Source organism: Tauraco erythrolophus, chromosome Z (assembly GCF_009769465.1).
Source record: "Tauraco erythrolophus isolate bTauEry1 chromosome Z, bTauEry1.pri, whole genome shotgun sequence".
NCBI classification, from domain to species: domain Eukaryota; kingdom Metazoa; phylum Chordata; class Aves; order Musophagiformes; family Musophagidae; genus Tauraco; species Tauraco erythrolophus.
Genome location: NC_141496.1, coordinates 24,220,525 through 24,234,164, shown reverse-complemented (window position 1 = coordinate 24,234,164; position 13,640 = coordinate 24,220,525). Strand labels below are relative to the sequence as shown.

The window sequence follows — 13,640 nt, the reverse complement described above, 5'->3', positions numbered from 1 at the left end:
AGCTGCAAGCTTGAGGAGGACTGCAGTGTCCCTTTGACAGCAGCCTGCGTTGAAGCCATCCTAAAGCAACCACGTAACTTCAGGAAAAATAACACAGTGGTCTTCACAGTGGGTGAGGTCTGCAAATGACAATCACAGAAAACCATTCCAAAAATACAAGTTTATAAGCACAGCAATGCGCGTTTTCTGTTCTAAGAGTTACACAACGAGGCACAGAGCAGTAAATGAGTCATGGCACAGCAAATGAGTCAGTTATTTCATTTACCATATTCATGACTGGAGTATTTCACAATGGAAAACATTTCTTTTGTTAGGCCTGTTTCATCGTCCGTCCTTGGAGGAGTTCACTAAGGGACAAGAGGGAGCAAGTCTGCTGGAGTGGGCGCTTGGAGAAGGGCTCTGGTGCTCACAACCACACTGTACAGCTGTGTCAGCAGCTTTCCTTAGGGCAGCAGGCTTGGTCACCCAGGAATGTGCCCGCTCCCTAGAAAAAGGGAGGGGCAAGAGTGATAACACCACTAAACTCTAACTGGAAATACAGTTTCAACTTCTCTTGGAGTAAAGGTTTATGGCCTTTGTCATTTATAATCTTTGTCAGGCAACCCAAGGTTACCAGCCTTAGGAAGAGGACAGACATCAGGCTTGTATTTTAGCTTTAATGTAGACTTCTGTTCTCAGCCTTTGACCAGCACACCACTTCCACAGCACGGCCCGGGTTGTGTGGACCAGTACAAGAGCCTCTGCGCAGCTGACACTTATGGAGGCCCAGTATCGCTGCACGGGCACGCCTGCGTCAGGGCTGAGGTGCCACAGCCACCACACCGGACACTGCTACAGGGCACCTACTGCACACACTGCCAACAGACCTCGCAACAGCCCCCTGCTCATGGACACACTCGTTCCTGCGGGAAAGCACTGACCAAAGGCCCCGCAGTGCTCTTGCCTGTGTAGAGGGGCTGCCCAGCGCCAAGAGCACGGTGCCAGGGCTGAGCTCTGTGGGGCACGAGCCATCAAAGGTCCCTCCAGCCAGCACACAATGTGCTGCTGGCGACTGGCACTATCTGAGCCCAGCTTCTGAGAGAAGATCAAATCGCAGGCTATCTCTGTAGCAGTCCCACCTCCAGCCCACCCTGCAAACATACCCTTCCCACCCTACTTTTGGCACCTCAGACCAGCGTCGGTGGCAATGCAGGTGGATCTGCTCTGACTTTGTGTCTTACTCATTCACACCACACTCCCTCATTCCCAGGCTCAGGACATTCATCTCCTCACCAAGTTCAAACGCAATGCTATCCCTCCCAGGCTGCCTGGCCCAGAACACAGCTACAGGTAACCCTCCATGCCTACCATCAAGATACATGCTAGGCTAATATACAGAGTTCTTTTTGCACTCTTATGCTGCTGACTCTCCCACCTCGTTCACCCATTAACTTCTGCCCGAGGTGTTTGTGTTATATCATACCACCACCTGTCCCACTTCTTCACCACCTTCTCGCTCCCACAGCCAAATCATTGAGTACGCCAAGGCCCTTGCCTGGAATGTGGTTCTGCCATTGGGCCTTTGCTGGTTCCAGTGCAGTGCATCACACTGGGATGGCTCTCATCAAGGTCCCCAGTGGAGATCTTTTCTGGATGTGCTTCAAGACTTGGACTTTTTTTACCATTCAGAGCTTATATAGATCAGTGATTTCTCTGCCAAAACTTTTCACCTTTACTGACTTTTGTGGTTCTCCTTTTACTTCCTAAAAATCACAGCTTAGTGTTTCATTGTGCAGTCATCCTCCTCTGCTTCCTCCTTTCAGTAGACACTTTATGTTTCTCAACACTTTATCTCTACTTCTTAACTTCCTTTTGTTATTCAAGGAGGGAGGGGAAGATGGACCTCATAACAGGCAGGATTGACTGAAGTGCATGCCCATAATTCACATCTCTTTCCATTCATCCAGCCCAACATTTCACTAGCTATCATTTCATACTTTGAGTAATCAGGAAGTAGCAGCTTTGATCTTACTTCCATCTTGCTCCTTTCAAGTTTACTCTACATGCTGGGAGTATTTACCTTTCTGACCACATCAGGACCCTTTCTTGACCCCCCGCCGTGCATATACAAGTCCCTCCTTTTAAACTCAACAAAAACTTTGGACCTTTTGGCTACTGAGATTACAATGCTCACATGTGTTCTACGTTTCCAGTCTTTACCATTTATCTTCTACCTCTACCAATGTCAGGCTTGTCTTCTACATGGCCTCTTATCCACAGGAAAAACTCCAGTCCTTCTGATCACCACTGTAACAACTCAAGACAGTTCTCTTCCTCCTTCCTCTTCCTACTTCCTACCTTTGTCTAAAGAAGTGCCTAATAAAGCTGTGCATCACTTTTCACCAGATTCTTGTCTTTTCTCGCTGCACCCCTCCATCCTCTGAGTACCACAAATATTCACTACTGTGGGAAAAAAAGACAAGAAAATGTGTCTCTTCTTTTTGCAATATATAATGGTTCAAAATTAAGGCATTTACTGCCTGTTGAGGAGAATTCAACCACAATTTGACTATGGCTGATAGTAAAAGAAATTCATTTATATTCTGTGATCTTATCAATGCATATTTAACTCTATAAATAAAATGTTTCAAACAGTTGTACAAAATTAAGTCAATGGTTTTGTTTTACCATTGTAATGGTGGAGCCTCCACCATGACTCAACAGAAATAGCTCCTGCTTCTGACAAAGTACAATCTGACAAACACCCTTCAAATAAATAGAAGGTCAGCACTTTCTGAAGAAGAGAGCATTTCCTTCGTGCGTCAGATACGTCTTATTTATAAAACTGAAATTAGGACGTAAGGTTGAAAAAAGTGAGAGAACACTCACTTCATAACTTTAAACATATTTTACAGTTTCAAAAGCTACAGGACAGCTAAGTTACAGTTTTCCAACCTGCTTTCCATTTTGAAAGCTTTATTTCATTTTGTAGGAAAGAATCTATCGGCTTCCACGCCTTCACTAATACCCACTGAAAGCAGAAACAGTCATTCAGACTATATCCTCCTTAAATACACCTCTTCAGGGACTTATAGAGGTCTTATCTCTACCTTATCTCAGACATCACCACTTCCCCACTTCTCTTCTTAGCCTCTCATCTACAAAGGTCAACTCAGTATTTTACTACGTCTCTTCTCTTCAAGTACATCTTACTCAATGGGCTAAACTCCTGTTTACTCCTAAACACTTCTTCACTCATACCACCAGTCAGTCACTTACATTTCTCATCTCCATAACTACCTGTAAATTATTGCCAGGATACATGAAAATGTAAAGTTTGATCACTGAAAACTATCAGTAAAACTAGGCAGTATGCCGCTCCTAAAATTTTTAAGTAGCACTAGCCAAGATAGTCTCAGCTCCTTTATCCCATCACACTGCCACGCAACTGTTACATCAAGTCTCATTCCTAGTCACTGCCTACCATTCATGCGTTAGTAGCACATTTGGCTGAATTCACTTCTATTAAACCATGCACTTAGATTTGAGCAGGAAAGCTGCACGATGGCTCTCTCACACACCACGGCTTGCAATAACAAAAAGCTAAAAACAGCTATACAGTTTATGTCTTCCTCCTCCCTCTGCTCTAGAATAAGCAAAATAGAAGTTTCATGCTTCTGTGTAACATAGCTACACTAAATCCAGACACAGATACAGAATATAATGTACTTGATATTTTATCCCCAAGACACTAATTGTACTCATTTTGCAAGGTTTCAGTTTACAACCTAAATCAATGGAGGAACTGAGACTCATTTTTGCATCTGCAACAGCAGAGCCAATTGTCCCAGTTGTCATTGGTCATAACACAGTGTTTCAGAACAAAAGCGTTCCAGGTTTCCCTCCTTTAGCTAATATATTAAACAATTCATTTAGACTATTGATTTTCCCCTGTTCTTCAACTTTTAAAATCAGCAGACTCGTCAGATTTGTCTTGTAGAAGCACAAGCCATACTTAATGTGGTCACTGAGGCCAGCTTTGTAAATATGCAAACGAGTGTTTTACTAAGACTACTTTTCACCCCCCTAAAGCTGTGTATTGTATTCCACAAACGGGAGAAGCAAAATAAGTGCTTCATTGAGGCAACTGCTGTGTAAGTAATCAATAGCTTACTGTAGCGTTCTCCGCTCAACTTCACCGATTCACTCACATTTTCCAGAAGATTCCAGGAAGATTATCTGTAGACGTATTTGTTAATGAATTCTTAACACAGACATTTTATCTGCCATCCTTTCATAGCCAGAGCTGCAAGTAAGCGGGAAAAATGACCAAGCGTATGAAACTCTGAAGACCACACTACCTGCATGTATTTATACTTTCCATAAACCTACTAACGATCTCATCATTAATCACCGAATACAAATTGGTGCTCTATGAACTTTGGGCCAGTCAAAATATCAAAGCTGAAGACAGAAATTAAATATTACTAATAAAGCTCACCAGCTGCTCTTGACAAGGGTGAGCCAGAACCTGATTTGCTGAGGGGAGTTGGTGCTGCTGCTATGCCTTGCACACATAGCTGAACACTGCTATGCAGAGAGAAGGCAGGCCGCTAGTATAAAATAAGAAAGAGTCAAACTTTAAGGATAAGGAAACAAATCTGAGCGAGCCAGTGCTGGTAAAAGCCTTTATCTCAAAACCTTGCTTTTAACACAAGTTTAAAAATACAGAAATAATTAGAATACCTGCAAGCTTGATCCTCTATTCTGTTACAGACTGTAAATTTGTCTCACACTTTATAAAACAGTTTATCCAACTTTAAGTGCCTCAATGGTCAAACATTCTTTATTTCATTAGTCAGTATAAATTAAACATTGTAGTCAGCTGCACCATTCTTGCATAGTTCCTGCACTGTATTTGCATTACTACCAGCTGTCAGTAACCAGTTAGCAGTTAAACTTGGCATGCATACAACAAAGTGTCTCATTTCTTAGAAGTCATACAGCTATGCAACATTTGACTTTCCCAGCCTTTAAAATGATCGTTTGAACGCAATTAACTTTTGTCCAAAAAAAAAAAAAGAAATAGACACAGTAAAGATATATATTAATGCCTACTTTTGTGAAATTTCTTCCTGTTATGCCATTTCCCCCACTTATTTTTCCAACAAACCCATAACATATTAAAGGTCTGACACCAATTAACAATGAAAGATGACTTATGTAAACAGGCAGATTGTTAAATAAAGCAGGACAAAAGGTAAGTCACCTGAATTTTTAGCACATTAATTCAGGAAATGAGCTTCCGATTAATCTGATCAGCTAGGTCTACTACTGTGAATTTAAACTTACTGACAGGTTTTACTGCATCCTTCCAATTAACGTCAGACCTTCTCAGCCATTGCCCATAGATTTCCAAAGCAAAAATTTCCAGATATTTTGAGACTGTCAAATGCACTGACTTGCAACAAGGAGTAGAGAGTTAGAGTAAAAAATAATGAAAAATAAAAAAGATTAAGCTCTCCTTTTTAAAGTGTGCGATGGTACACGTCACAATTACCTTAACATATACTTCTAACGTTTTTAAAGGTTCCCCTCTTTCACAATTAAGCCCTTTTTCATTTTTCAGAAGGGCTTAATACAGTGTTGGTAAAAAGCCCAAATGAAGGAGACACTTCAGTCTATACTGAATTGTGTCAAACCCGAAAAAGTCTTTTGTACAACTGCTCAACTCCTACAGCAGGCCTTTTATCAGTTCTGACTTAACCACAAAGGAATTATCTACACTGTAGTTACTATTAGAAGGTTACACTCCTCTGCTCTGTTTGCACATTTGCCGAATTAAGTCAGAAAAAACTATTTTAAGATAGCGACTTACATCACAAGTTTTCTAGACGTCCTGGTCTTCAGTGGGGGGCCAAGGCAACAAAGACTGGATGCATATTGCTACTTTGTCAGAGGACAGCAAGGTAATGCACTGCGAGGGCATCACATAAATCATGGTAATTGGCATACAGCTAGAAGGAGAATGCAAACCAACATATAGTACCAGCCAACACCTCTCGTGATTCAGGTCACAGAAGGTTATGAAGCCATGTCAAGGGCTGTACACATACCCATTTTACACGGGTAGTCTTAGATAGTAAACCAAGAGGAAAAACTGGATGTTCAAGGAGACAGATCTCCCAGAACAAGTGCAGTTGTTGGACAGTACTCAAGTACCCACATGCTGTCAGGCTGACTGCATTCCAAGCAATCAGAACTCACTTTAAATCTGTACCCTTGTTGCACATGAAAGCTTTTTAAAATTTCAAATTAGTTCCTGTCACAGACAGCATATTCATAAATTAGGATAGCTTTTGTCAGTTAAAACAGTGTGGTCTCTTTAAAAAAAGAACAACAAGAAAAAAAGATGCAGTAAATTCTCCCATATAATCCCCAAAGAAAACCAGCTAAAGAGAAAGCTAGTTCAAGGGATGTCAGCCACATTCCCATACGACTGTAACTTTGCACTCATGTTTTGTTACACTACTACAAAACTCCACGATTTGTCTTGACATAACAACTAGATTACCTAGACAGGTGACATTAAAATTGAACTCATGCAGACGTATCTTACAGTGTGCCACCTAAAACACTTCATCCTTCACCAGTAAAAACTGCTGTATGTGCTAATACTACACTTTTCACCCGAAGTAGGATTTGGTTTTTTTAATCAGAACTTTACCAGAGTCTTATGTAAGGGTTCAATTTTAACAAGATCATTAAAAAAGCAACTGATATGACAAAATGCAGCAACTGGCTACTAATTTTTAAGGAAACCAGTTTGTCCAATGCTGACTTTTAAATAGTGCCAGCCTACCCTCACGCACAGATTTTGCTTGTAATTAATTGTTCATCTCAAAGTTAAGAGTACAGGCAGAGAAAGAGCATGCGCAGGCATCAGTTGCCGGCATGACAACCAGCTCAAATTCAAGAACTGCTACATATCAAAACATCTGATCATATACAGAGATGAAATCACTTTCTAAAACAGAAAAGCAAGCTTTGAAAATTAAAATTGTTTTATTGGAAGTGAGGAAAGCCTTGAATTTAGGGAAAAATGAAACATAGGAAACATGAAAACTGACCTAAAACAAACAATGAATTAAGTCAACCTAATATAAGACTTCTCTAGAAAAGAAGATTCCCTGTTTTAAAAAACTGTGATGGGAATTGATTTACAATTTATTTTCTCCTTCAAAAAAAAAAAATTATAGAGCAGTATTGACACTGTCCTATCACATATATCCTACTATTCACAATTACATGGAAAGATAGGATAAAGTTTTATTTCTGCATCTTGGAATCACTCTAAAATGCTTACTTTCTCTTGAAATCCAGATTAGGTATTTTTAGAAAGACTGAAAAAAGGCGGGAGCTGATTTACAAAGTTTTCCACATTTAGTGATGCTGTCTCAAAAGAAAGCTTTTTTCCTTCTTTTCCCCTGTCCGTTTTTTTTTGGGGGTTTTTTTTTGGACTTCCAAAGAAACTATTCAAGGTCAAGGATAGTACATTAGAGCAGACATGCACACACACTGAAAATAGCTTGTGTGTTCCCTAATTAATGCATTGCATTCCAAATCTAACAAGGAAACTGGAATGCATTCAGATATCTCCCTTTCAGGAAGAAATATTTAAAAATGAGTTTACTTGTTTCTGTTTCGGAACTTGGAAATACTGGTAGTTATTTCTTAAAGCAAACTGAAACTGGAATCAATGAAGATATTTTCGCAAGACTCTAATAGTCTTGGAACTAAGTCAAAAAAAGTCCAGCAAAACGTCAGACATCATTTGTTTACTCCCCTACCACAATATTGTATTAACAAATTCTGGATTACTTGTTTTAGTCATACATTCCTAACCAAACCCCAACATCAGGCTGACTGCGGGGAAAAAACGATGCTTGTTCCTTCGGCATGCCAGCAGATAAACCTCTCCTCCTCAAATAGGCAGAGTTTAACACAACCTTTTCCCCTTGGAAAAAGGTCACTACACATACCAGGACAATTTGGTACCATAGGATGCCAAGAAGTTAATGCAAAACACAGTGCTCGCATCTCCACAAATGACAGCCTTCGTTTTGTCATGTAACTTGGTATTATTTGCATTAAGTAAAAACTTTTTTACTAAATCCATGTGCCCTACAGGTTTCTGCAACAATTACATATATATTGCACGCATCAGTGAAGATCATCATGTCTGCTAAAAGATGCGTTCCAACTCACAGCCCAAAAACATTTGTGCCAGCTTTCCTAATAAAATACTTGCTGCAGTTTTATCAACGGAAAGGTGTTTCACATTACACTGTTGGCACTCAAACAACTAAACCTTGAAAGAAGAGAAATTAGGTTTGTTTTACTTGCTTCACAATTTCATGGGGTTTTTTTGAGGAAAGATGGCTAGAAAAAAACAAAAAGTTATTAACTGGAATCGCCATCCATTAAAAGGATCTGAAATTTGCCTACTACAACACACATTCCCTCAGAATTACATGCAGCAGTTACCAACATGGTCTTGAAAAGCTTTCTCCCTGGTGAAAAAAGGCTTCTCTTGGTTTGAAAGCAATCACCAACTTTTAGCTTATATTAAAAAAAAAAAAAAAAAAAGAGGAAAAGAAGAATAATAACCAGCTGTAACAATAGATGATAAAAGCACCTCTGAGTCAGAAGATAAATACTTCTCATTAAAAGAAAATTGGAAAAAAATGGCAAGTCTTTAACTCCATTTAAGAAGCAACAAAAGAAACATCCAGGGAGCTCCAACCACTATTTTACACTTGATAAATATTATCTTGTTTTTCTCTAAAAGGTATTTTGGTTACATCCCCCGATCACTTATCACCCAGGGGCTTCCGAAAAACGAGTCTGCAGCTCAACATTGATGACACTGTTCGGCTGAACCCTCTTCCACAGACACAGTAGTTTCCTAGCTCACAATATTAACATTAAATTCTAGAGCGGTGGTAAGTGCCTGTCAATTAATTCCTTACATTATTTTCCTTCCCTAGGAGTCTCTTCCCTTCAACTCACTCCCTGCCATTCATACCTAAGAGGCATGACTACCTCATGCTGCCTTGGAAAGGACTGTAGCGCCTCAAAGGAAGACCTGTATGAGCAAGCAGGGCCTATGCAACAAAGACCAGCAGACCTCAAATTACAGGCGGACGAGGACACTCTAGGAGTACTTCTATGACATATCAAAGAACCACTTCAAGTACTTCTAATGCAGCTGCAGCAGGAAAGCTGAGCTTTACACCACTACAGCGAAGGCAGCCTCTGTCTCTCCCCAAGCAAGAAGATCCACACCAGCAGAGGCACAGGGCTGGTTTTCTTCCTTCTCCTAGAATAGCTGCACCAAGGGCTCTCTCGCCAGGTCAACTGTGCTATTGCGGGATCACACCTCTTCCGAACCTTGACAGCCACAGCTGTGACGACAATACAGTACTGTAAACTAATTCAGGACTAACCTCAGAAACCAAACATACACTTGGCCACCTAAAACCGTCTGCTCACTCCGGGCATCTTCACAAATTCAGCCAAACGAAACACAGTCAATTTCCAATTTTCCTTCTTCCAGATTGTTGTATTTACTCACAAAGTGCTTTCATGTTTAGACTGTAATTTTTACTAAAAATACTTGGTTTGAAATAAATGAAAAAACATGTATGGTAGAAAAAGCTCTGGTTTACGCAGTCAAAAAGGTTTGCTTTAAGAACTTGCTTTGTGTATTTTTTTTTTAATTAAACTAAAAAAGAAAACCCTTCATGTATAACTGAAATATATCAAAAGGCTATAAAAACATCAATAAATTAGATGCAAATGGAATTTTGAAGCTAACTTCTATGGAGACAAATCCTTCAAAATTAAGTGATGCTAATTATTATGCTAGGACAAAATGATTCAACTTCAAGATAGGCTAGCAGACAACTTTACTGCTTGATTATTAAGAGCATTATTTGTGCGTATCACTAACATACCATCTTCCTTTTATTTAGGAGTTTCTTTTCATCACACTCATGAGATGAAGTTGGAGAGGCCCAAAGGATGACATGAAGATTTTTAGCAGAGTGCAGACACAAGGTTTTTGAAACTCTCCCACTTGAAATGAGTTGCCACGATAAAATTGTTTGAATGTTTATTCAGGGCTAGACTGAAAAAGGAAAATATGTAAAATTCAGAAGCAAATGGTTCCATTTAACTACCACTGAACTGAAATTTATGCATCTCCCTCTGAAATCAAATCCTGCATTCCCTCTTTACAGTAATACTTAGTGTTACAAGTAAAGCTGTTAGGACCAATACGTAATAAAATGTACTTTGTCTAACAACTGCACTTTTCCATAGTACAATAGCAAACATTTACAGAGTTTCCATTACTCATACTGCAAAGAACATAAGTTCACATTTATATGGTCACTAAACATGCACTTACATAAACTCAGCATTAAGTTTTCCTCAATGCTACATATTCAGCCACATTATATGGAACCAATTCCATTCTCCACCCAACATAACTCACTCCAGTTGAATTGGCTTTAACAGTTGCACCTTTCTGCTTCACAAGGAATATCTAGCCGGCGAGAGCCAGCCCTAACGCCACAGCTACCTACCTACCCAAATTACACAAGAACTTTCCTACAGCAGGACGCAGTCTACCCAAGAGCCCCACGACTCCCTCGCCAGGCAAGCCAAAGGCCTCTGTCAGAACAACTGACATGTTTCATATCACCAGTTTCCACCACCATTTTTGCACAGCCTTCCAGAGGAGACTCACATGAGGTTGGGAAGAAAAAAAAAAAAAATACAAAAAACAAAACCAAAGCAAACGTATTTCCAGCAGAAGGTAAAACATTTGTTTGGAATGCATTTAAAGGGCTCCAGAAGCAGCAGTCAACACTTCAGTTGTATTTATGCATATTTTCTTTCTTCACATTGACCCTTGCCAGCATTACTCAATGCCCCCCCTCCTTTTGAAGCCATACAAAAAGTTACTTTTTTCCTTTCCCAACTACTCACTGAGGCCTATTCCACTGCTGAAAGCAAGTGAAGCAAAACCCACGCTGGGTGTCTGTCTCCTAGAGAAGATTGCATCTTTTATTTATCGCCTCTTGGCTTTATTTTCACAGTGAATTCCTGGCTTAAATGTAATCAGCCAAGAAACCCTCCCTATGTGCACTCCTGTCATTCCTCATCGCTTGCAAACAGAATCAAGTGCAAGCAAAAGGGGAAAAAAAAAATAATCTCAGCATTGCCAGCCAACCAAACTAAAAAAGCCCTACTTCTGGTTTCGCCACTCCTGAGGAACCACAGATGTGCCTCAGACCTTTGGAAAGACAAAGCCAAAAGATGAAACTCTTATAAGAAAGTTAATTAGATCAAAAAAAAAAAAAAAAAAGATTGAACTCCCTCTAGGCAGAAAGGAAGGGCACGGAGCCTAGAAGCAGGGACACGGCATTTCTTTGGGGGGGGGAAAAAACATTGATGGCACGTTTGCAAGCTGCCCGCCAAGCCAAACCCGCTGCGGGCAGGACAGAGGTTTGGGGGGCGGGGGGGGAAGTGGAATCCTGGCGTCGTCCGTCCCCCCCCCACCCCGAGCCGCCGCCGTAACAAAAGGCGAGCAGCAGCCTCTTTTGTCTGGCTTCCCCCTTTTCGGGGGAGGAGGAGGGGAAGCGACAGAAAACTGGAAGGGGAGAAAAAAAAAAAAAAAAGACACAAATAAACATGAAAATGAGAACAAAGTGGCCGGGTCGCACAAAGAGCATCACCCACCGGCGGCGGAACGGAGGAAAGGGGGCTGTCTGCCGGGGGCGGCTCCCTCCCGGGGTGGACCCGCCCCCAGGGACACCGCACCCCCCAAAAAATTTAAAAAGGGGGGGGGTACCCACCTCTGCAGCCCTTTAAACACAGGCAGGGAGGAGTTAACCAGGGGCGCCCGCAGCGGGGTGAAGAGCAGCGGCAGGCGGCGGGGCTGGGGGGGGGGGGGGCGGGGGGGGGGAAAGGGAGGGGGTATTGTTCCAGGAGGAGGAAGAGCGGCGCTCCCCCCCCCTTATCACGAAGCTGGTTATCCCAAAGCAAACCCCCCCCGTACCCCCTCAGGCGGGGCGGATCGCGCCCCCTCCCTCCGGCTCGCCGCCGCCGCTGCCCTAGAAATGCCTTTGTTCGTGGATCCCCCTTCCCCGCCCCCGCACACCCGCTGCCGGGGTCTCGCACCGCTTTTATGTCTTTATTTTGGACGGCGGCGCATCCCGCCCCCCCTTCCCGCCTCCCTGGCCCCGGCTCCTTCCCCCTCCGGCCGCCCTTCTGCTGATTCATTTCCACCGTCGGTCCCCCCGGGATGACGGGGGGGGGGGGGGGCGGCATCTCCTCGCTATTGTGGCTCGGGGTAAAGCGATGACCCGGATTACCGGGGGTGGGCGCTGGGAGGGGGCAGAGCCAAACGGGATTACACGGGCTGGATTACCGGGAGCGGGCACGGCGCGGGGGGGCGGGGGGTGGGAGTTAAAGGGACAGGCCGGGGGCCGTGGCCGTGTCACGGAGCGAGGGAGTTACTCCCGTGTCCTGGGTGCGAGGGGGAGGAGACCGGCAGAGGAAGTTGCTCGGCCCGCATTACAGCCGGGGACCGAAGGGCTCGTACGGGCCGGGCCGCAGGGAGCAGCTCCCCGCCCGCGCTGCCGGGCCCCGCCAAGGGCTGCCGGGGTGGGCGCGGAGGCTCCCGCCGCCGGGGCCGTGGAGGGAGGGCAGGCGGGAGGCGGCCCCCCGGATGGCAGGCGGGTGACAGGCAAAGGGGGGACCCGCGGCGGGGAGAGCCGGCGGCGCCCTGCCCGGGTGGCGGCGGCCCGGCTCCGGAGCGCGGCCCCGGCCGGTGACTCACCGACTTGCAGGACGTTATCGACGCAGCCACCGTCGAGCAGAGCGATGCCCCTGCGGAAGGGCAGGCGGTTCTCGTCGGCGGCAGCGGCGGCGTCCGTGGCCCCGCCGGGCGCCGTGGTGGCCCCCCCGGGGGGGGCGACGGGGTCCTCGGCGCCGGTGTTGAAGGAGGAGTACATGCAGATCTCCCTCTCGCTGCGGGGGAAGGACCAGTAGACGATCCTGCGCTGCACCGGCTCCGGAATCCGCTCGAACCGCTCCTCCACCCGCTGGAAGGGCCACTTCTCCGCCACCTTGCGAGCCGCGATGTCCAGCAGGGACTCGGGGCTCTGGGTCTTGCCGAGCGGCAGCAGCCCCAGGGCGGCGGCGGCAGCAGCAGCTGCGGAGGAGGGTCCGGCGCAGAGCGCCCCGCTGCCGGGTCCGGCGCCGCCCGCCCGCTGGCCCGGCCTGCACCCCGAGCCATAGCCGGGTCTGCAGCAGAGGCGCTTGGCGGGGGGAGGGAGCTGTCCGCGCTCCGCCATGATCGCGCCGCTTCTAAGCAGACAGCGGAAGTGGCTGTACCCTATAAACGGCTCCAGGAAGGCAACGGACGGCAGCGAGCCCCCCGGGACACGCCCCCTCCTGCCCTTATATGACGGTGGGGGGCGGTGCCGGACGCCCGGCCGGCGGCGGGGGGCGGCGCCTCGTGCAAACCGGCGTCACGAACGTAAATAGAACGGCCCGCGGAAGGCCGGCTGCTGGCGCTGGCGGGC

General features: G+C 45.0%; 1 protein-coding gene across 3 annotated transcripts in view; it reads right to left on the bottom strand.

Moving 5' to 3' along the window:
* ZSWIM6 (zinc finger SWIM-type containing 6) overlaps nt 1-13,409 on the bottom strand; it is a 123,237-nt gene extending 109,828 nt beyond the window's left edge. For all 3 annotated transcript variants that reach the window (XM_086628831.1, XM_086628830.1, XM_086628832.1), the window contains exon 1: nt 12,893-13,409. In XM_086628831.1, coding sequence (XP_086484957.1) covers nt 12,893-13,409 — 517 coding nt within the window. The remainder of the gene's footprint in view (nt 1-12,892) is intronic.
* Between the last annotated feature and the right edge of the window lie 231 nt (nt 13,410-13,640).